This window comes from Doryrhamphus excisus, linkage group LG15 (genome assembly GCF_037039965.1).
Source record: "Doryrhamphus excisus strain RoL-2023G ecotype Guam linkage group LG15, RoL_Dexc_Guam_v1.1, whole genome shotgun sequence".
NCBI lineage: Eukaryota > Metazoa > Chordata > Actinopteri > Syngnathiformes > Syngnathidae > Doryrhamphus > Doryrhamphus excisus.
Genome location: NC_136371.1, coordinates 6,880,039 through 6,898,715, shown reverse-complemented (window position 1 = coordinate 6,898,715; position 18,677 = coordinate 6,880,039). Strand labels below are relative to the sequence as shown.

The 18,677-nt window shown below is 40.6% G+C and overlaps 4 protein-coding genes across 5 annotated transcripts; 2 read left to right on the top strand and 2 right to left on the bottom strand.

Annotated features, from left to right (window-relative positions):
• Positions 1-136: 136 nt before the first annotated feature.
• Positions 137-5,459, top strand: rhoaa (ras homolog gene family, member Aa). 2 transcript variants are annotated; one of them, XM_058050642.2, is made up of 5 exons: positions 137-277; positions 1,183-1,338; positions 1,942-2,062; positions 2,150-2,280; positions 2,837-5,459. In XM_058050642.2, exons 2-5 carry the CDS (start codon positions 1,183-1,185, stop codon positions 3,008-3,010), a joined length of 582 nt encoding a protein of 193 aa, XP_057906625.1. In that variant the 5' UTR covers positions 137-277; the 3' UTR covers positions 3,011-5,459. The 2 variants fall into 2 exon arrangements, with proteins under 2 accessions (XP_057906625.1, XP_057906624.1); XM_058050641.2 differs by having other exon boundaries at positions 164-298.
• Positions 5,460-5,539: 80 nt separating this feature from the next.
• On the bottom strand, positions 5,540-9,062 carry tpk2 (thiamin pyrophosphokinase 2). The gene is made up of 8 exons (XM_058050637.2): positions 8,864-9,062; positions 8,555-8,796; positions 7,980-8,043; positions 7,781-7,911; positions 6,851-6,969; positions 6,640-6,772; positions 6,475-6,571; positions 5,540-5,855 (listed from the first exon to the last, which is right to left on the bottom strand). The coding sequence occupies exons 1-8, from the start codon at positions 8,931-8,933 to the stop codon at positions 5,809-5,811; spliced, it is 903 nt and encodes a 300-aa protein (XP_057906620.2). The 5' UTR covers positions 8,934-9,062; the 3' UTR covers positions 5,540-5,808.
• Positions 9,063-9,183: 121 nt separating this feature from the next.
• gmeb2 (glucocorticoid modulatory element binding protein 2) lies at positions 9,184-15,233 on the top strand. The gene is made up of 10 exons (XM_058050635.2): positions 9,184-9,445; positions 10,061-10,209; positions 10,312-10,394; positions 10,551-10,675; positions 10,858-10,961; positions 12,005-12,162; positions 12,924-12,986; positions 13,073-13,210; positions 13,283-13,405; positions 13,527-15,233. Exons 2-10 carry the CDS (start codon positions 10,070-10,072, stop codon positions 14,153-14,155), a joined length of 1,563 nt encoding a protein of 520 aa, XP_057906618.2. The 5' UTR covers positions 9,184-9,445; positions 10,061-10,069; the 3' UTR covers positions 14,156-15,233.
• Positions 15,234-15,782: 549 nt separating this feature from the next.
• On the bottom strand, positions 15,783-17,431 carry pdyn (prodynorphin). Its single transcript, XM_058051817.2, has 3 exons — positions 17,328-17,431; positions 17,017-17,153; positions 15,783-16,385 (listed from the first exon to the last, which is right to left on the bottom strand). The coding sequence occupies exons 2-3, from the start codon at positions 17,137-17,139 to the stop codon at positions 15,879-15,881; spliced, it is 630 nt and encodes a 209-aa protein (XP_057907800.2). The 5' UTR covers positions 17,140-17,153; positions 17,328-17,431; the 3' UTR covers positions 15,783-15,878.
• Between the last annotated feature and the right edge of the window lie 1,246 nt (positions 17,432-18,677).

Here is an 18,677-nt window from a genome sequence, read left to right as displayed (position 1 = left end):
AGGAAACGAGTATGACGCTGTTTTAATAATCGCAGGAAAACCATTTTCGTGTTTTACTTCCACCGACTGTGAAGTGAAAATTAACCATTATATTCTTTCACTGGTAATTGCGCACCAAACTACAAAATGAAGCCCATCCGCAATCTTGACGTGGACGTATTGGAGGCGGGGTTTGCCTGTGACAACATCAGCGCTCATTGGCTGAAAGTATGCATGTTCATGACGCAACCTTCCAACACTGAGGAACTGGTCGCTCCGACAGGAAAACCAAAGAAAGGCGAGTACTTCGATCTAAACTGTAGGTGTATTTTACTTCACGTCTATGTATAACTTCTTTATTGGTTTCGTGGCCCTGGAAATATATATCTATACATATGATACACCGCTAGAAATTACAGAAGAAAACCTTAGCTTGACAAGTGGCAGCTGTCAAATCAAGCTAACCATTAGCATGCTAGGCGCTGTCTTCCTGTTTGCTACAACATAGCTAGCTAACATGCTACTTGGTAAAAACAGAGGCCGTATTATAACTGTCACTGTTTAGTGAGTTAAATTATGATGGAACGTTAGGGCAAATTGACTGCTATGCCGTGGTTTCTATCAATCAGCTTGACATTTACTTAATGGGCCTTAGTGAGAGGAATATCCTGTACTTCTCACTCCTCCCAGGAAATTAATGCATTGCTACAACGCGATGCAAACATAGTCATGCTGATTATTAACACATATACATATGTGTGTATTTCTTTTGAAGGTCTTTAAACTGTTTGCTTTCGGGATGTGTTGAAAAACTGGTTCTACACTTCCTTGTTTCTGTAAATGGCAAGAAAAAACAAGAACGCCCGCCTATCCAATCAGCAACACGGTTCCTGTGATGCTTCCGCTCACAAACATATAGTTACACCATGACATATTCCTTACGAAATGCAGGAATATCATAACCCGATTTACAGTCATACGATTTACAGCCCGATTTACAGTTTGTTTTTAATTGGCAATCCTTATTTTAACTTCTTCTACACTATTATCCTGGCTGAATGTTCTGTCACTAATCATGGACTATGGATGAGAAATGTTCTTTTTGTTCAGTAGTGATGCGGTTTTGCAGAGGGGGAAATGTATTAGTCAGGCCTTTGTCAGGAAAAAGTAATGCCCTATTGTTGTCTGCTTCTTTTCTTTTAGATGGCTACAATCCGAAAGAAACTAGTGATAGTTGGAGATGGGGCATGCGGCAAAACATGCCTCCTCATAGTGTTCAGCAAGGATCAGTTCCCTGAGGTGTATGTGCCAACAGTGTTTGAAAACTATGTGGCTGACATTGAAGTGGATGGTAAACAGGTACAGTATGTCTGACAGTTTTTTGTCATAGTTACAGAAATTAACAAATAGTAGACTTTTTAATGTTCATGTCTCACATAAGGGTTGTGGATGATGGTCAAAATATTTTTGTGCAGTTTTCCTTTACATAGTATATCGTGTGGTGTACCGCAGGGGTCAATACTGGGACCAAAATAGTTCAACCTATACATTATTGACATCTGTAACCATGTAATGCTAGTATTATTTGCAGACTAGATTCTGGAGAAAGCATATGAGCTAATGAAAAAAATCACAGCTGATATGACTATATTAAAATATGGTTTGATTAAAAACAGATTATCCTGAACCTAAGTGATACTAAAATAATACTATTTGGTAATAGTGTAAGAGATACTCCTGTGCGAGTACAATTTGAAGGCCTGGACATTGGCAGGGTGATTGCTCTGAGGTATTACCATATATAATTTATTGTGTGGAGTTAAGAGGGAATGACTATGCTACAAAAAACAGCTAGGATAGTCCATAATTCCACAATTAAAAAAAAATTGTTGATGTAGTAATTTTTCAAAAAGCTTAAATTACCCTGCTAAATATTTGTGGTAATCGGCTGTCATGCTGCAGGTGGAGCTGGCTCTTTGGGACACAGCGGGCCAGGAAGACTATGACCGCCTGCGACCTCTCTCTTATCCAGATACAGACGTCATCCTCATGTGCTTCTCCGTGGATAATCCTGATAGTTTAGGTGAGGTTTCGCTCTTGGGTATTATTACATTTTTTTTCCTCTGCTCTTGATGTCCAACACAAAGTTTTTTATTTGTGTGTGATGCAGAAAACATCCCTGAGAAGTGGACACCCGAGGTGAAACACTTTTGTCCCAATGTGCCCATTATTCTGGTGGGAAACAAGAAGGATCTGCGTAATGATGAGCTCACACGCCGAGAGCTGGCAAAGATGAAACAGGTGACGGAGAGGGATATCATGGTTGTATGACTTACTATTGTGTACATGCACATCACTAGTCTAAACCACCTTATAGCTGATGTTTGTTCTTGGCATGTACTTAACACAAACCGGTGAGAATAACAGTTGAATGCATCAAAACAAAGTACTATTGGAAGTTGACTTCAGTCATTTTTGACTTATTCGCACAAGAGGCAAAAAGATGTGATGACGCAACTCCATAATCGGGGAGAGCACGTTTGGTGCAGTTTTAAGCCAGTAAAACAGCCACAAGGTGACAGAAGTGCATTTTATAAGAACTCTGCCTGCAATTTTCCCATGGAAATACACACCCAGCAACCAGGAAGTGGTTGTAGATTATCCCGTCAACAGGAAATTGCGCACACATGCACATACAGTTCAGTTCCAACTGTGAATTTTGTAAATACTACATGGTGTTATATTTGTAAATAAATGGTGTGTATGTTGTGGCATAGCTGTTTATATATTTTGGCTAAATTGATATTTTGTGCGTGTAGTTTCCATGTCTGATTATTTTGTCATTCTATATTAACAGGAACCTGTGAAGTCAGAGGAAGGGAGGGAAATGGCAAACCGCATTTGTGCCTTTGGCTACCTGGAGTGCTCGGCGAAGACCAAGGACGGTGTGAGGGAGGTGTTTGAAATGGCCACCAGGGCAGCACTGCAGGCCAAGAGACGGGGTAAAAGGGGCACATGCCTTCTTCTATAGAGTGTCAGATCACACAGGGTGAAAAGTAGAAGGGCAACAAAACCAAGCCAAGCAAATGCCATCATTTTGATACTTTTTTTTTAACCACAATGGGCCAAATTAGTATACTTGCCATTAGAAAGTGGTATATACATTCATGTCTGATATTGTAATCGGTATATTTTCAGTACAAGTAAACTGTTTTGTTCTACAAGAATGTATTATTTGGCCATTGGGTATTAAATTATCCTTAGTGCAACATTTTGTATGAATTTCAATGTCAAATAATAGTTAAATCCACAGATATGACATTGGTTTGTAATAAGGGGAATAGTGTCTGTCATTGCCATGGTGACTGTTGATAGCCTACTTTAGCAATATTAATGGGCCAATTGGGTGTGTTAATGCTTGCGTCGACTTTTGCGTCACAATTGAAGCACACCATTTAGCTTTGACACTCAAGTTGGCGAGGTTGTTTTGCTTTTTTTCTTTTTTTAAATTTACCGCACAAATTAATTTGCCTTCTTGTTTAGCTTGGGACAAAGATGACTAACAAATGCACAGTTGAACTATTTACTATTAAGTGGCTTAAAGCTAAATTGCTCGGGAATAAAGACCCGTATGTGCTGCTGCGCCAAAGTACTCTACAGAGCAGAATGACTGTTACAGTGAGCTATTGTGGACCTCCAAATACACTTTACGTCAGTAATGACTTGTGTCTGTTGTGCAAAAGAAATTGCAGTACAAAAAAAACACAAACATTTGAATCCTAATTAGCAACTGTCAGGTAGCTATAATGCGAGAGAATCGTGTCGTTAGTTTTAGGTCCCTACCTCTGCTTTGTGTGATTGGAGGCTATCGTATTTGTTCCACATTGCCAGAAAGAGTGCAGTCAAGTGCCTTGAGACGTGTTTGTCTTTAGTCATCCACTGACTTGGGGCTCATCTTTTTAAGATCACACATGGGGATCTGTAGACATTTTATATCCACTGTGGTGGCTAAATATGTAAATGACTCAATGAAAAGTATTGAGAATCATGAGCAATAAAAGAATGACTTTTTATGAAACGTATACAGGTGGTTCTCTGGTTACGAACGAGTTCCTTTCCTAGACTGTCATGTTTTAGTGTAAGTCAGAATTGAGAACTAAATAAGTCACTCACGCTGTACACAGAAAACATAAAGGATGTATAAATACAGTGATAAAAATATTAAATACAGAATTCAGTGAAACGTTGATAAATAATAATCTCTGTGGTTCTCCTAGGCTGAAAAGATAACCTCATCTCATTTTTGATAATTTTCACTCCCATGGTGATAGCTTTCCTTTTCATTGGTGCACCTGGGGATAAAATGAAGTGTAGAAAGTTGACTAATAATCAATGATATTCCATCTCATGTTGTACACTGTATTCTTCCGCTCAGCATTCTTGTGCTGTGAATTTAATTCATTTTTGGGAATGTGTTGCTAACCCGGGAACGTCAGAAGCCGAGGACCACCTGTATGCAGCCTCAACTAGCTCTCTTCTACATATATGTATTTGAGCAGAGGAGCCTTGTGCCACACAATTTAAATTTACAATTTAAAGAATCCTGTTTTACAGTTTGCTTAATTGTCATATTGTGTTATGTCCTTCCGAGTAAAATAAGTAACTAAGAAACTTAAAACAGGCACTGTATGTTTACTCATTCAGGTGTATTGGGATAAGTCTAGCATTAACGCGGGATTAGCCTATTTTTCCGTGATTGTCTTGACAAGGTATGTGTCTGCTTTCTGATTTAACTTGTTTGGTGATCAGTGACCACATTAACATAACTTTATTATACCTGCCTTGCTACTGTGTTGAGAATGTCCTTAGATGCAATACTGTGTTTTGTATTTTTGCTCCAATTTTAATCATTTTATCTTAACTACTGTTTTTTTTTAAGTCACACACTATTAAATGTGTGATAAAACACACCTTTTAATGGTAAATGGTGGGGAAATTAGTATGTAGCAGAATAAGTAAGTAAGTATATAGTCACACTTTTTCTTCCTTTTTAAAATATGTGGTTGGTTGAGGTCTCTGCACAGTGAACAGCGACTATAAACACACCAGTAGAGTCATTTGGCCTCGATGGTAAACAATGTGCAACTTTATGTGACTGAATGACAGGACTGAGCAAATTCTAGCATTTGTTTTCCTTATAAGACACAATTTGCCAGCTTTTACATGAGGAAGTACAGTCTGTGAAAATGTTTAAGTCTCTCATGTTTTCCATGTCATATTCTATCTTGCTTAGATTACCTCCAATCCACAGAATTTACAAAAAAAAAGCTCATTGTGATAAAAGATCATTTTCAAGTTGTGAAATGGGATGCATTGTTAATGAATTAGAGATCCCAATGTCTTTTTTTCATGTTTATCAAACAACCTCAACAATAACCCAATGAATACATTATACTGGTGTAATAAAAGTTTCGACCTCACTACATGTGTTATTCAATGATGCAGCAAATGTAGTACATTCCCATTCGATGTGGATACAATTGAGTCTCATTATTTCTCCACTATATCAAGTGATATGCAATGACGCTCTACTATACCGGCATATTCTCAATTTTAACTCTGCATAATTTGTTAACTTCAGTAATAAGTAAGACAACATGATCAGGCAATTTAATAGAGCTTTAATGTGCTGGTACAACATTTAGATTTTTAACTAGTTCAACATTGATGTGTGAGTAAAATGGGTTTTTGTGTTTTTTTTCTTTTTTTTAACAATCCTGCTGTTTGATTTCTATCAATGCCGTTGGCCTTAAATGGTGGAGACGTGTTCTATAACGCTTGATGGAGTCCGGATACAAAATCTTGGTAAAATGGCTCTGAGTAGGAAAAATTCAAAAGAGTTGAGTCACAAACAATAAATCGATACACACAGGTGCAGCTTAATAAATTAGAATATCTCTGAAAAGTACATTTGAGTATTTCATATAGTTTTTTTCATTTTTAGCCAATAACCATAGGTATGAATGTGAGTGGGAATGGTTGTTTGTCTATATGTGCCCTGGGATTGGCTGGCCACCAGTCCAGGGGGGACCCCACCTCTCGCCCAAGACAGCTGGGATAGGCTCCAGCACCCCCCGCGACCCTTGTGAGGATAAGTGATAGAAAATGAATGAATGAATGAACCCACAAATTTCATGAAATGTGAAAAGCTGTACCAAAATCATGCTATCAGCAAATTCATTCATTTTCTACCGCTTTTTCCTCATGAGGGTCGCAGAGGGGTGCTGGAGCCTATCCCAGCTGTCTGTGGGCGAGAGGCGGGGTACACCCTGGACTGGTCGCCAGCCAATCAGAGGGCTGTTATCAGCAAATGAACTGGAAAAAAAGTCCAGAGTCTTTAATATTGCTCAAGTTAAATTTAACTCCTATCTTATCACCTTTGCACAATACTGTAATTTATTGAGCTTCACCTGTATATTGTAGAACGTGACTCACCTTTGTCAGGCTCAATAAATGAATGTCTAATGAGAAAGTCCAGCACCACCATAGCACAGTTTGGTTTGAAATCTTCAGTGGCCAGAAGTTCCTTCACCTGAAACCGAGCCTTTATAATAATTATTTGGAAGTTGAAGCATGTCATACATGATTATGTGAACTCGCCTCATCTATGGGCAGAAGGTAGAAGTCCTGCACTTCTCCATCGCCGACTCTGGGATTGAAGGAGGGTGGAAGTTCCAAATCAAAGACAAACTGGCTTTCTGCAAACACCCCTTGTCCATCTTCATATGTGTAGCTGCAGAACAATTGTAATAGATGTAATGTGGTTAGAACAACGTTAATTTACATGCTCGGTGTTAAGATGGACACGTACCTTACAGTGGACACAGGGCGGGCCTTCTCTGCAAGGGCTTGTGGGATACATGCTTCTTCCTGACATTCTTTCACTAGTGTGTGCTTGATGCTCATGCCAGCAGCCAGACCGCCTGCTGCCTTCAAAGACACAACGTCTAGTGCAGGGGTCTCAAAACACGCGGCTCGTGGGCCATATGTGGCCCGCAGGACACTAGTTTGAGGCCCCCGCCTTGATATGAAAGTTTAATGTCAGTGCGGCCCGCGCAAGTTTGATATGGATGCTGTATGGTATCATGTACCCAGAAAAAATACCCAGAAAAAATTATTACGTTTGATTAATGTTCATGTTAAAGGTTAAATAACTGTTAATAGTTACTATTAACTCCCTATCCGTGTGGAAGTGGTAAGTTTTTGGCTATTTAAGTTTAATGGAAATAACTTGAAGGCTACCGTTTAGGTCGCTAGCTCTCTAGTTTGCGAGTTAGCATGTGTCTCCAGACCCTGCAGTTGCGCAATATGTTGTAAATAAAAAGACTATAAATGTGACTATAGTCGTGTTTTGTCATGTCTACAGGGCTCTAATAATGCTTTGTTAATTTTAATTATTATTATTATATTTATTTATTACTGATTGATTTTCTTTATTCTTGATTTGTTTATTTATTTTTCATCTTATTTTGTGCAGAAAAATAAAAATTAAGATATTTATATCTATTTATATTTGAGAACAGTGGAATGTTTTATCAGAGCTTTTATTGTAGAAAATCGGAACCAAAGCACTGAAAAAGTTTGCAAAAATTTTTCTGTTTTTAATAAATGCGTTTTTTTTTTTAAACCTGATGCGGCCCAGCCTTGCCCAGACCCTAGCTCCAGTGGCCCCCAGGTAAATTGAGTTTGAGACCCCTGGTCTAGTGGATCTCACCAACTATTAGAGTCAATTTGTACTCACTATATTGTCCAGTAGTCCAGGATAGGTCTGTTTTGTGGGGGAACGCCGTGCAAGCCACATGCTGACCTCCCCATTCTCATGAACGGTGTATCCATTGATGTGGACTCCATAGCGCTTGATGCCAAAAAGACCTGTTGAACAGTAGAAGAGGCAGTAGACAGGCCACAAGCATTAAAAAGGTGCATATTGGGTGACTTACTGGTAGCTGCTCTTTCCATCCACATCACAGGTGAGTCTGAGAATTTGTCCATAACGCTGTACCTCTGATAGAACACAATGAATGAGTGTAAATGTGTTGGAAAGTTGTTTTTAGGTCACACTGAACTGTTCTTAAAATAAACAGGATGCAATATTCATTCATTCATTTTCTACCGCTTTTTTCCTCACGAGGGTTGCGGGGGTGCTGGAGCCTATTCCAGCTGTCTTTGGGCGAGAGGCGGGGTACACCCTGGACTGGTCGCCAGCCAATCACAGGGCACATATAGACAAACAACCATTCACACTCACATTCATACCTCAGTCGCCAATTAACCTAGCATGTTTTTGGAATGTGGGAGGAAACCGGAGTACCCGGAGAAAACCCACGCATGCACGGGGAGAACATGCAAACTCCACACAGAGATGGCCGAGGGTGGAATTTAACCCTGGTCTCCTAGCTGTGAGGTCTGCACGCTAACCACTAGACTGCCATGCCGCCCTCAGGATGCAAGATGCAATATACCATCAATATTATATCATTTCCACTACATTACACCCTGTTGGAACATGGCGCACCTCATCTCTCCATCCTTTCAGGCAGTGCAATGAATGATCTTGTCTAAGAACCGACAGGACATCATCCACCGCCTCTGATCTTTTCGTGTACGAATCCAAGCTCTCGCACAGGGACACGGCGCCCCCTTGTGTTGATTTGAACACATCTCCATAGCCTGTCAACAGTGAAGCGACGTGCGGGAGGATCCAACCAACTTTGCTTCCGTTCACCTCAAAACGCAGGCAACTTGCACGACAAGAACCTGTGGACATGAATTCATGAGTGAATCGCATTCCAGAAAAGTTACATGTATCCTGTTTGTCATTTACCTGGTAAATAAAAGTTATTCATTCGGTGGAGCAGCTGGAGTACTTTATCTGACCAGGCAGCGTTAGCCATTAAGGATGCAATGTGTCTGGACGAAATGAAGTGAAATGAAACAATTTGGAAGAAAGGTTGCTGTTGTAAGAGGTGATTTACATTTGTGTCAATGACTTCCTTGTCTAGAATTGATTTCTTCTTTTCTGCCAGCAAAAACTGTTTTTAAGTAGAATACTGCCACCTAGTGGAGGGTGGACCAGACGACGTACGCTTCAAATGCATGCACGTACACATCTTTGTCAGTAGGTGGCGATGGTCACTGATAATGTTTGGTCTGAAATCGCAAAGGGATACAGAATAAGAAGCATCAGCTCCGTAGTGTGAAATGTAAATGAAGGAAGTCAGAGGAAGATGGAAATTTGTTGGCCAAGTTGCGTATTTATGTTTCATGTTGAATGGAATCGAGTCGATGCTTGTCATCTGTTGTTTCTGAATAAATCGTAAAGTTTAGCTAGCATTAGCAATCATTTTGCTAACGTCAGCGGTCATTCGGCTCAGCTTGGCTAGCAGGCTAACAACAGTGACAGAAGGTAAGATTTCTTTTTACCTACAGAGTCTAACATTAATAAACTGACTAATTTCGTTTATGTTTATTCATGTAAATCTCCAATTTTTTTGGCTTGTACATTGCTTTGTATTTTCACTGCAAAGTATCTCCAGCAAAAATCAGTAAAAACATAAATGGCACCCCCTTGATTTCTTTGAATTCTTAGCGTGCGGCCCACGGTGGAAAAAGTTTGGACACACCTGGTCTAGAAAATGGGCCGACCCGATCCAGTATTGGCATCGAGTTCTGATACCATCTGGAGAGATTTACGATCCGTTAGCCACGTCGGTGCTTTAATGTTGTCTGCTCGTTGGTTGACTTGTTTATTTATTCAGCTTTGAAACAATCAAGTCTGACTCAGCATACATGTTATTCAGCAGGTTTCTGCCCTGCAGAACACATACATCATCAAACAGGGTAAAAACGGTAAACAGGAAGTCTACTGAAACAATCACAATCTGTGAGCACAGCAGTAGCTGTCCTTCAGAACCTAGCCAAAAGAGTATCAGAGTATCGAATATATGTTTACACATTTCAATTCAACTTCTCTCACTGCCATCACTGTTCTAATCAACCATATTGTTATTGCAAACTCCAGTTGTGCACCATGGCTTCCCCCGAGGTGAAAATGCAGGAAATGAATGAGGTCGTCATCGTCACAGTGTCCGAGGAGGCCAGTGGGAACCTCACGTCTGTGGTGGAGGACAAAACGGTGCTGGTGACGGCACAGCTCAGCCATCAGCCAGGGTTTGTACCATCACACCAAAGAAACACATTTAAGGGTGATATGAGCATCTGTGACAGATCCAGTAGCACATCATGTGTTTTTGTTTTTGTGTAAATTTCCAGTGAGGAAGTCCTTACAGTCACTCAGGTTGAAACAGATGATCAGAGTAAAACAGATGGCCTGTCCAGTGAAGAAGATGTAATTGGTAAATTGCTTCATTATATACATCAATTGTAAGAGAATTTTAACTTTGAGATATAATGACTAAAGCACTGCTTTCATGTTGGCTTGGAATTTTTTTTGCTCAGTTAAAAGAGAATTTGGTCTCGTCGGCTTTGATTGTTGTCTTTTTTGTCTGCAGTGAAGTTAACAGAGGAGGTGGATGTGGAAGCTGATGTCTTCTACCCCATCACGTGTGGAGACGCCAAAGCCACACTGGTGTGGAAGAAGTTTGTCTGCCCTGGGATTAATGTGAAATGTGTCCAGGTAAAGTCTAGGGTTGACAAAGCAGTACTAATGAATCAGAAACTCTTGGTTCATTATTCCATTCCCATAAGGCATTGCCTTTGACCAATGTATTCATTTGGGCGCTGCAATGACATCAGCTTCTCTCTGGGCTTTGGCCTCCTAGTCCTCTGACTCTCTCTTTGTGTTTTGTATTTTATTAGTTCAATGATCAGCTCATCAGCCCAAAGGAGTTTGTCTGCTTAGCAGGCAAGTCCACCCTGAAGGACTGGAAAAGAGCCATCCGATTCAACGGCACCATGCTCAGGTTTGGATCAAATACTCTATTGTAATCAATGACTTAGATTATTTAGCTTAGTGAAGTTGTTAATTATCTGGCTATTAGCAGTTTGTCCTATTGCTAAATCAGTGTTTACCAACCTTTATTGAGCCGATGCATATATTAGACCAGGGGTCTCAAACACGCGGCCCACGGGCCAAATGTGGCCCGCAGGACAATAGTTTGAGGCCCCCACCTTGATATGAAAGTTTAATGTTAGTGCGGCCCGTGCAAGTTTGATATGGATGAAAAAATTATTACGTTTGATTAATGTTCATGTTAAAGGTTAGGTAACTGTTAATAGTTAACCTCCCTATCCGTGTGGAAGTGGTAAGTTTTTGGCTTTTTAAGTTTAAAGGAAATAACTTGAAGGCTACCGTTTAGGTTGCTAGCTCTCTAGTTTGCGAGTTAGCATGTGTCTCAAGACCCTGCAGTTGCGCAATATGTTGTAAATAAAAAAAGTATGAATGTGACTATAGTTGTGTTTTGTCGTGTCTACAGGGCTCTAATAATGCTTTGTTCATTTTAATCTGAAAAAAATTGTCTACCCACCAACTATATGTGGTTTCTTAAGTTTTTATTTGCCGTTTTATTATTATTATTATATTTATTTATTACTGATTGATTGATTTTCTTTATTCTTGATTTGTTTATTTAGTTTTCATCTTATTTTGTGCAGAAAAATAAAAATTAAGATATTTGAGAACAGTGGAATGTTTTATCAGAGCTTTTATTGTAGAAAATCAAAACCAAAGCAAAGTTTATTCATTTTTCTGTTTTTAATAAATGCGTTTTTTTTTTGGAAAACCTGATGTGGCCCAGTCTCGCCCAGACCCTAGCTCCAGTGGCCCCCCAAGTAAATTGAGTTTGAGATCCCTGTCATTAAAATGTTACTATGTATAAAAAAACAGCCGCTTCTATCTACCTGAAGTATTTATTCTTCTGTATGTTACAGAATTTAGTAAACATTTCTATTATTGTGTCGTTTTATACCATCCAAAACAAACATGTCACCATAAGCTATTTCTCAGGAAGATCATGGACTCAGGCGAGCTGGACTTCTACCTACACGCAAAGGTCTGCTCCAACACCTGCCGCAGCACCAAGATTGACGTGGTGGGAAACAAAGTGGCCGTCAGCTCTGATCAGTCTGCTGATTTGGCTGGTGCTGCTTCATCCAGTGCTTACTGTGAGTAGACCAGACCTCAATGATGAATGAATGAATGTGCTAGCGTATCTTCTGTCCTCGCTGACATTCATAATGGGACATCTTGGAAAAACATCACAATTGCTATTTTACCGATATTAAACCAATATCAGCATGAGTCACATATGCTTCTATTACTTATTTAGTGGTGTGGAATGCTGGAAAAGGATAGGTCAAGTGAAGCCGTTTTCCCATCTACTGTCTTCATCAAAATGTTTTTCTAATACTAATGATATACATGTCCAGAAAGTGGACATCAGTGTATATATTTTTTTTAAATGTTGTAAACAGTTCAGCCTCGGTGAAGGTCTATGCGTCATACTCCTCCCCAGAAACTGGGTAAGGAGTTTTCCCATGACCCTGCTAACATCACATAGACAAAGTAAGGTTATATATATACTTTTGTTAAAATTGTTGTCCTTGAATGAGTTCTACTCTCTGCGTAATCATGTTATTTCATTTTTTTTTTTTTGTGGCCTGGTACATAAAACGTCCTTCGGCTTCTTGAAAGACGATATACAAAGGCATTTCAATAAGTTTGAATAGCAGTGCTGTTCAGAAAAATGATCATCCGTGGCTCGTGCTATTACAGCCCGTAGAGATGCTTTTTTGTCATGTATGGAACTTCAAAACGACAGCCAACTTCAGTCGTTAAAACTGGCCTGTATGTGCATAAGAGACAGACTAAACAAAAACCCGAAAAATGGAAATTAACATAAAAAAATGTGTTGTTTGCATTGTAGTGAATGGAGGATCCCTTACAGAGTCACCCGAGGAACCTTCAGAATGGGTCACAGCCATTAGAGGTGATTCTGAGTCTGCACACACCAAATATGTTTAACATTGAGAAGCTGTGGTTGTCACACTGTTTTGTCTTCTTGTGTGTCTCCAGAGGACTCGATAACATTCTGGCATGCAGTGAAGGAGGCAGGGCTGCTGGAGGAGGTGATTGAGGACTTCCAGAAAGAGCTCCAAGAAGTGCTGAAGGGCCTGCAAAAAAGAGTGTCTGAACCACCACTGCAGGTTAAAGGTTAGAACCCCAAACTGTGATGGTGTCCGATGCTTTACATGGCTGTTAACATGGGCTCATTTGTTTTGTCAGATGCCGTTTTGCTCAATAACATTGCGCAAAACTTTGGGATGCTGGATCTGGTGAAAAAGGTTTTGACTAGTCATAAGAGCCAGATGGATCATTACAGAGAGCAGTACACCAACAGCCTCGCTGGTCAGTCTTTTTTTGAGGATGGTGCCACATATACAGCAAAGCTAGCTATTGATTGTATTATATTCCACGTTATGTGTATGACTTGGTTTTAGTATTGATGAGATGTTGTGTTGCTCCACAGCTCTGGAGCAGCAGTGTGATCAGCACAGGAAGCGAGCCAAGGAGCTGAAGAGTAAATCTCAGCACCTAAACAACGTCCTGATGAACCTCACCCCGGCACCAGCAACCCCACCACGAAAACGTGCCCGAGTCAGCCACGCCACTACCACCCCAGCCACAATCAGCCCGGCGCCCACACAGGTCACGCTGCCTCTCAGCCAGCTCAGCGGCGTAGCGCTCGGCAAGCTGCTTACTGTGGCGGGAGCTCCCGCCGCCACCAACTTGGGCGGATACACTCTACTGACCTCGCCGCTCAACGGCTCGGAGCTGGTGGCCGACGCGTCCAACCTTACGGTGCTTTCCACCGTGGCAGGTCAAGAAGTGACATCCGCCGAGAGCAGCTCTACCGTCTCTTTTGTCAAAATGGTCAGCCCTCAGTTCCAGTTGGTAACTCTGCCAGCCACGTTACAGGGTCTGGCCGCCACTCAAAGCACCACCATCGCACAGCCGGTCGGAAGCATCACAGTGGTGGATGCCACGGCGACCAGCGCAGACATTTTTCTACAGGGAGTTCAAACTGGTGAGGATGAAGAAGGTCAGCCCAAAGAGGTGAGGGGCGATGACATGCAGCAGCTGGCCGAGCAGCAGTGATGGAAAATTAGCATTCCGTTTGTTCAGGGATACATCCTTAGTTTTGCTTTTTTTTTAAAGTGCAACTTTTGCCGTAGCAGTATTGAAGATGTTCTCATATTAATTTAGAGCAAGTCATAAGATAGCTGAGGAAATGGTGCACACCTTAACTAGTCAGGTTTAGGATTACTTGGCTTCTACTCTCGTCTCAGTCCTTGCTGTGTGTGTACATGGTTTATATATATATATATATATATATAGACACAAAATGTAGTATATAAAACATTCTAGAATGTATGATGAATGTTGTGGGGGAAAATGAATAATGGCACATTATCTGTACATGCTGTGTTTGTTTTTTGGACAACATTGGGAAAGGGGAAGAACAGTGTTTTTCCTAAAACTTGGAGTAAACGATCGCACACCAATGTCTTCTTCTGCCTCGTTCTGCTTTGCATTTGAGTTTCTAATCATCCAGGTGTGTTAGGCCGTTTACACCAATGAACAAAATGTACCAGTTTTCTTTGCTGATGTATAAACTGCTCGTAATAATATGTTGTATCTTAATTTCTTGTAACTGATCGACATGAAAAAGGACATTTTTATTTATGATTTTTTTTGTGTTTTCCATGTGACATGTTGCTGCTCTTCTAACAAACCCGGTTAGACTATGGCTTTGCACTAATGCACACTATTACATATAAACCTAAGTCTAAATTACAGAGTAGTTTATAAAATACATAATGCACTGTATAGCTGTATTTAATTCATGTTGGAAAATCCTGTACTTTGCGTTCACATAATGTAAGATGATACATAAGCACAGCAAATTATTCTGCCATTGGGTGAAGATATGATCGTGGTATAATTGAACAGGGTGGAAGTGGTTTCATTCTACCAGTGGGGCACCTTCGTACCTCTTGCCGGGGATGGAACCTGCCTCCGCACATCCCAGCTGAATGAGAATGAAGTTGAACAGCACTAGACAATGAGCTCAAGGCCCAGTGCAGCTCTTAAGGGGTCGGAGAGTCTCCAGTATCTTGGCCTGCACTTGAGTGGTTTAAATAAAAAAAATGTAATAAAAGCTAGTAATATCAAAGTGGCCCCCACTGTCCAGTATTTTTTCTCGGTGGGGTAAGTTTTGACACCCCTTTCTTCGTCTGATATGATGTACAAAACAAACCTACATGCCAATGAAAGCAACGGGAATATATTCCTTGGCCACAAGGGGGCGTGAAAGTATACACTACAAGTGCATTAAATTAGACTGATGCTAAGCCTCAGTAGTTTACATTACTGAACGTTTTTACAATATTTGGAATTTTACGATACTGGATTTGAGGCTATAATAAAACTACTATACATTATTTAAATACTTCCCAGTAAAAATGTAACTATTTGGTGAGAGGAATAATATATTAATGTGACTATTTTTCCACTTTAAAATTGTTTTTGGAGACAGGGCTTCGCTTAAATACGACATTCTCAGTGCAGCGTGTATGAATTAATTCATTTTCAATTAATCTACGTTGAGAAATAACCAACACAACAAAGTTGAAATACATCTCGGACATCACTGGCAACAAAAACGTTTGCGTTTTTATTTGCTTCTGTGGACAAAAGTTGTAGTCTTGGTTTGGTTGATGATTTTATTAAACAAGCAGTGGTGGGCAGCAGACAAACTATTAAACACACAAAAAAGCGGTCGAGCATAGCAGGCGTGGTTTCGCCGTATTTTTTTGGTTCATCTTACTTCCTGACTCAGGTGGTCGTAGTTTGAGAAGAAAGGCTCCTCGACGGAGCGCGTTGACATCTTGAAATGACGACGCAGGAAGCCTCCATAGCGTTTGTCCCACTTGATGTTGTTCAGTTTGGGTCGGATCCTCCTCATGAAGCCCCCGTAACGCTTCTGCAGCTCGCCGATCTGCTCCTCGGCGTCGCTTCTCTTCGTCTTGGGTCCGAATTTGCGTAAAAAGCCACCGTAACGTTTAACGAGGTCATAGCCGCGGAGCGTGTGGTCCTCTGCGGAACTCTCGACTTCTTCACCCGGCTTCTTCAACAAGTCGCGGTGGCTCCACCAGGGAGAAGCAAACGGGTGCGTATCGGTTTTGTCAAGCCTCTTAATCAACTCCACTTCTGATTGTTTGCTTAGCTCTTCCTCCTCGTCTTGTTCCTCTGCATCTGTCACGTCCTCCAAGCCCGGAGCGTCCTCACACAGCCCCGCTTCATCCTGACACAACACCCCGCACCACTGCAACACACCCACGGAGGAAAGTGAATCACCCGGAACGAACGAGTCATTAGAGTTCGATTCATTTATCGATGTACCAGAGTCATCAGTTTAACCACAAATTACTCTTTTCTTTTCTTCGTGTGTGTGTGTGTGTGTGTGTTTTTCACATTTATTGTTGCCAAACTGTATTTTTACATTTAGTTATTTTGCTCTATATGTAATCAAATGGAAATTGATTGATTTAATATTTTTTTTTATATATTGTTACTATATCATTTGTACATTGTTAGATTGATCACAAATATTTTTATTTCTCTTAAATATTTACCCTGTGTATTCTGATTAAAATAATGGTCGACAAAAAAATGTTCAAGTAAAAAGTATCAGCAGTACTGATACCGATACATGTAGACATTATATATGTATATATAAATAATATAAATAGGAATGAAGAGAACAGTTGTATTATACAGTAATATATTTTACAACCTAGTCAATATACATACTAAAATGATGCAAACACTATGAGATCACGTATAAAACTGTTACAAATTGTGTAGTTTTTCAAAATATTACACATAAGTAAAAACAAACATGCCATATATATGTATATTTTTTTAAAAAGGGTAATTGAATAAAATGTTCTCACCAGACTACTGAAGGCGCCATTGGGCTTTAGAATGTGCTGCAAGCATTTGTGACACTGTGAGGAACAATGTGTATGCATGGATGGGGGCAAGCTCAGCATCAGCACCAGAACATACCACTCCATTCTTCAATCGATTCCTGACAACACATATAAGCATAAGTTAGGTCTGGGTGGTAGTGATCATATATCTCATGTTGATGTCCAACTAAAGAAAGCTTAAAATTCAAAGGCGGAAGCTATAATTTCCAAATGTACAATTTTCATTGAGCTCCAAGATGGAGAAAAGTTTGTTAGAGACCGACGAAGTGTACCTGTATGTACTTCCAGCCAAGTGAAGATGTGCAGAGTTGCATCCACCATCAAACGTCTCTGTCCTCCCTCTGACTCTCAATGCTTGTTTTCTCCTCCTCTTTGCCGTCTCTTTTTATTACGGGAATTATGACGGTGTCACTGCATGCGTATCACCGCAGCATCCCAGTGCACCAATGGGAGAGATCCAGAATGCGTGAACATGCTTGGGGAGTTTCTGACAAAAACACCCACACACAGGGGGCACAAGGCACCGAGAAGACGTATAAGGGAGACCACGCACTTAGTCCTCACAAACATAATAATAGTCTCTAATTATGTACAGACCTGATCAAAATCTTAAGATCAGTTGAAAAATTGCAAGAATTTTCCTTTTAATGAGGTTTTAAGTAGAACAACAACAATTAAATAGAAATAGGTTGTTTATCAGCTGATTAAAAGTTTAAGACCATCACTCAAAATACCACTTTTTCCTCACGAGGGTCGCGGGGGGTGCTGGAGCCTATCCCAGGTGTCTTGGGGCAAGAGGCGGGGTACACCCTGGACTGGTCGCCAGCCAATCACAGGGCACATATAGACAAACAACCATTCACACTCACATTCATACCTATGGATAATTTGGAGTCGCCAATTAACCTAGCATGTTTTTGGAATGTGGGAGGAAACCGGAGTACCCGGAGAAAAAACCCACGCGTGCACAGGGAGAACATGCAAACTCCACACAGAGATGGCCGAGGGTGGAATTGAACCCTGGTCTCCTAGCTGTGAGGTTTGCGCGCTAACCACTAGATCGCCGTGCCGCCCTTCACTCAAAATTATTACAAAAAAAACCTCTCCAAACCAGGACCAAATAAAATTCTCAATGATTAACTCCACCGTTCTTGTTAATCACCTGAAAAATTGTTTGATGCTAGAGGCTATTGGGAACATTGCCGGAAGCCGTTTGACGACCCTGCACCACCTGACGCTCCAGTGTTCCATTGAATGAAAAAGCACCCCAGATCATGATGGACACCCCCACTGTTGAACACATCTTAGGTGGGATCTCCTTGTCATGCCAGTAACGTTGGAAGCCATCAGAACCTTCAAGGTTACATATTTTCATATATCAGCAAAACCTTTTTCCACCTTAATAATGTAAAAAGATGAGAAACAATATTGTGTACTGTTTTGCATTAACATTTTTCAGAGTCAGGTGCTGATGACATCATAGGCAGGTAACATAACTTCCGGTGTTGCCAACTCTGCGATTTTGTTGTTATACCTGGCAACATTCCAACATTCTCCTCTGTGACATCACAAAGGCGTGGTTTTACCACGCCTTCTGATATCAAGTGTTTTGAGCCACCCCA

Excerpts from the sequence above, each read along its gene's own strand:
- pdyn (XM_058051817.2), bottom strand. The coding sequence starts at position 17,139 with ATGGAGTGGTATGTTCTGGTGCTGATGCTGAGCTTGCCCCCATCCATG. Across the intron at positions 16,386-17,016 it reads ATGGCGCCTTCAGTAGTCTG|TGGTGCGGGGTGTTGTGTCA; the intron begins GTGAGAACATTT and ends GGTGTGTTGCAG.
- gmeb2 (XM_058050635.2), top strand. The coding sequence starts at position 10,070 with ATGGCTTCCCCCGAGGTGAAAATGCAGGAAATGAATGAGGTCGTCATC. Across the intron at positions 10,395-10,550 it reads CAGTGAAGAAGATGTAATTG|TGAAGTTAACAGAGGAGGTG; the intron begins GTAAATTGCTTC and ends TTTTGTCTGCAG. Across the intron at positions 12,163-12,923 it reads TGCTTCATCCAGTGCTTACT|TGAATGGAGGATCCCTTACA; the intron begins GTGAGTAGACCA and ends TTTGCATTGTAG.
- tpk2 (XM_058050637.2), bottom strand. The coding sequence starts at position 8,933 with ATGGCTAACGCTGCCTGGTCAGATAAAGTACTCCAGCTGCTCCACCGA. Across the intron at positions 8,797-8,863 it reads GAATAACTTTTATTTACCAG|GTTCTTGTCGTGCAAGTTGC; the intron begins GTAAATGACAAA and ends TCATGTCCACAG. Across the intron at positions 7,912-7,979 it reads GATGGAAAGAGCAGCTACCA|GTCTTTTTGGCATCAAGCGC; the intron begins GTAAGTCACCCA and ends ACTGTTCAACAG.
- rhoaa (XM_058050642.2), top strand. The coding sequence starts at position 1,183 with ATGGCTACAATCCGAAAGAAACTAGTGATAGTTGGAGATGGGGCATGC. Across the intron at positions 2,063-2,149 it reads GGATAATCCTGATAGTTTAG|AAAACATCCCTGAGAAGTGG; the intron begins GTGAGGTTTCGC and ends TGTGTGATGCAG. Across the intron at positions 2,281-2,836 it reads AGCTGGCAAAGATGAAACAG|GAACCTGTGAAGTCAGAGGA; the intron begins GTGACGGAGAGG and ends CTATATTAACAG.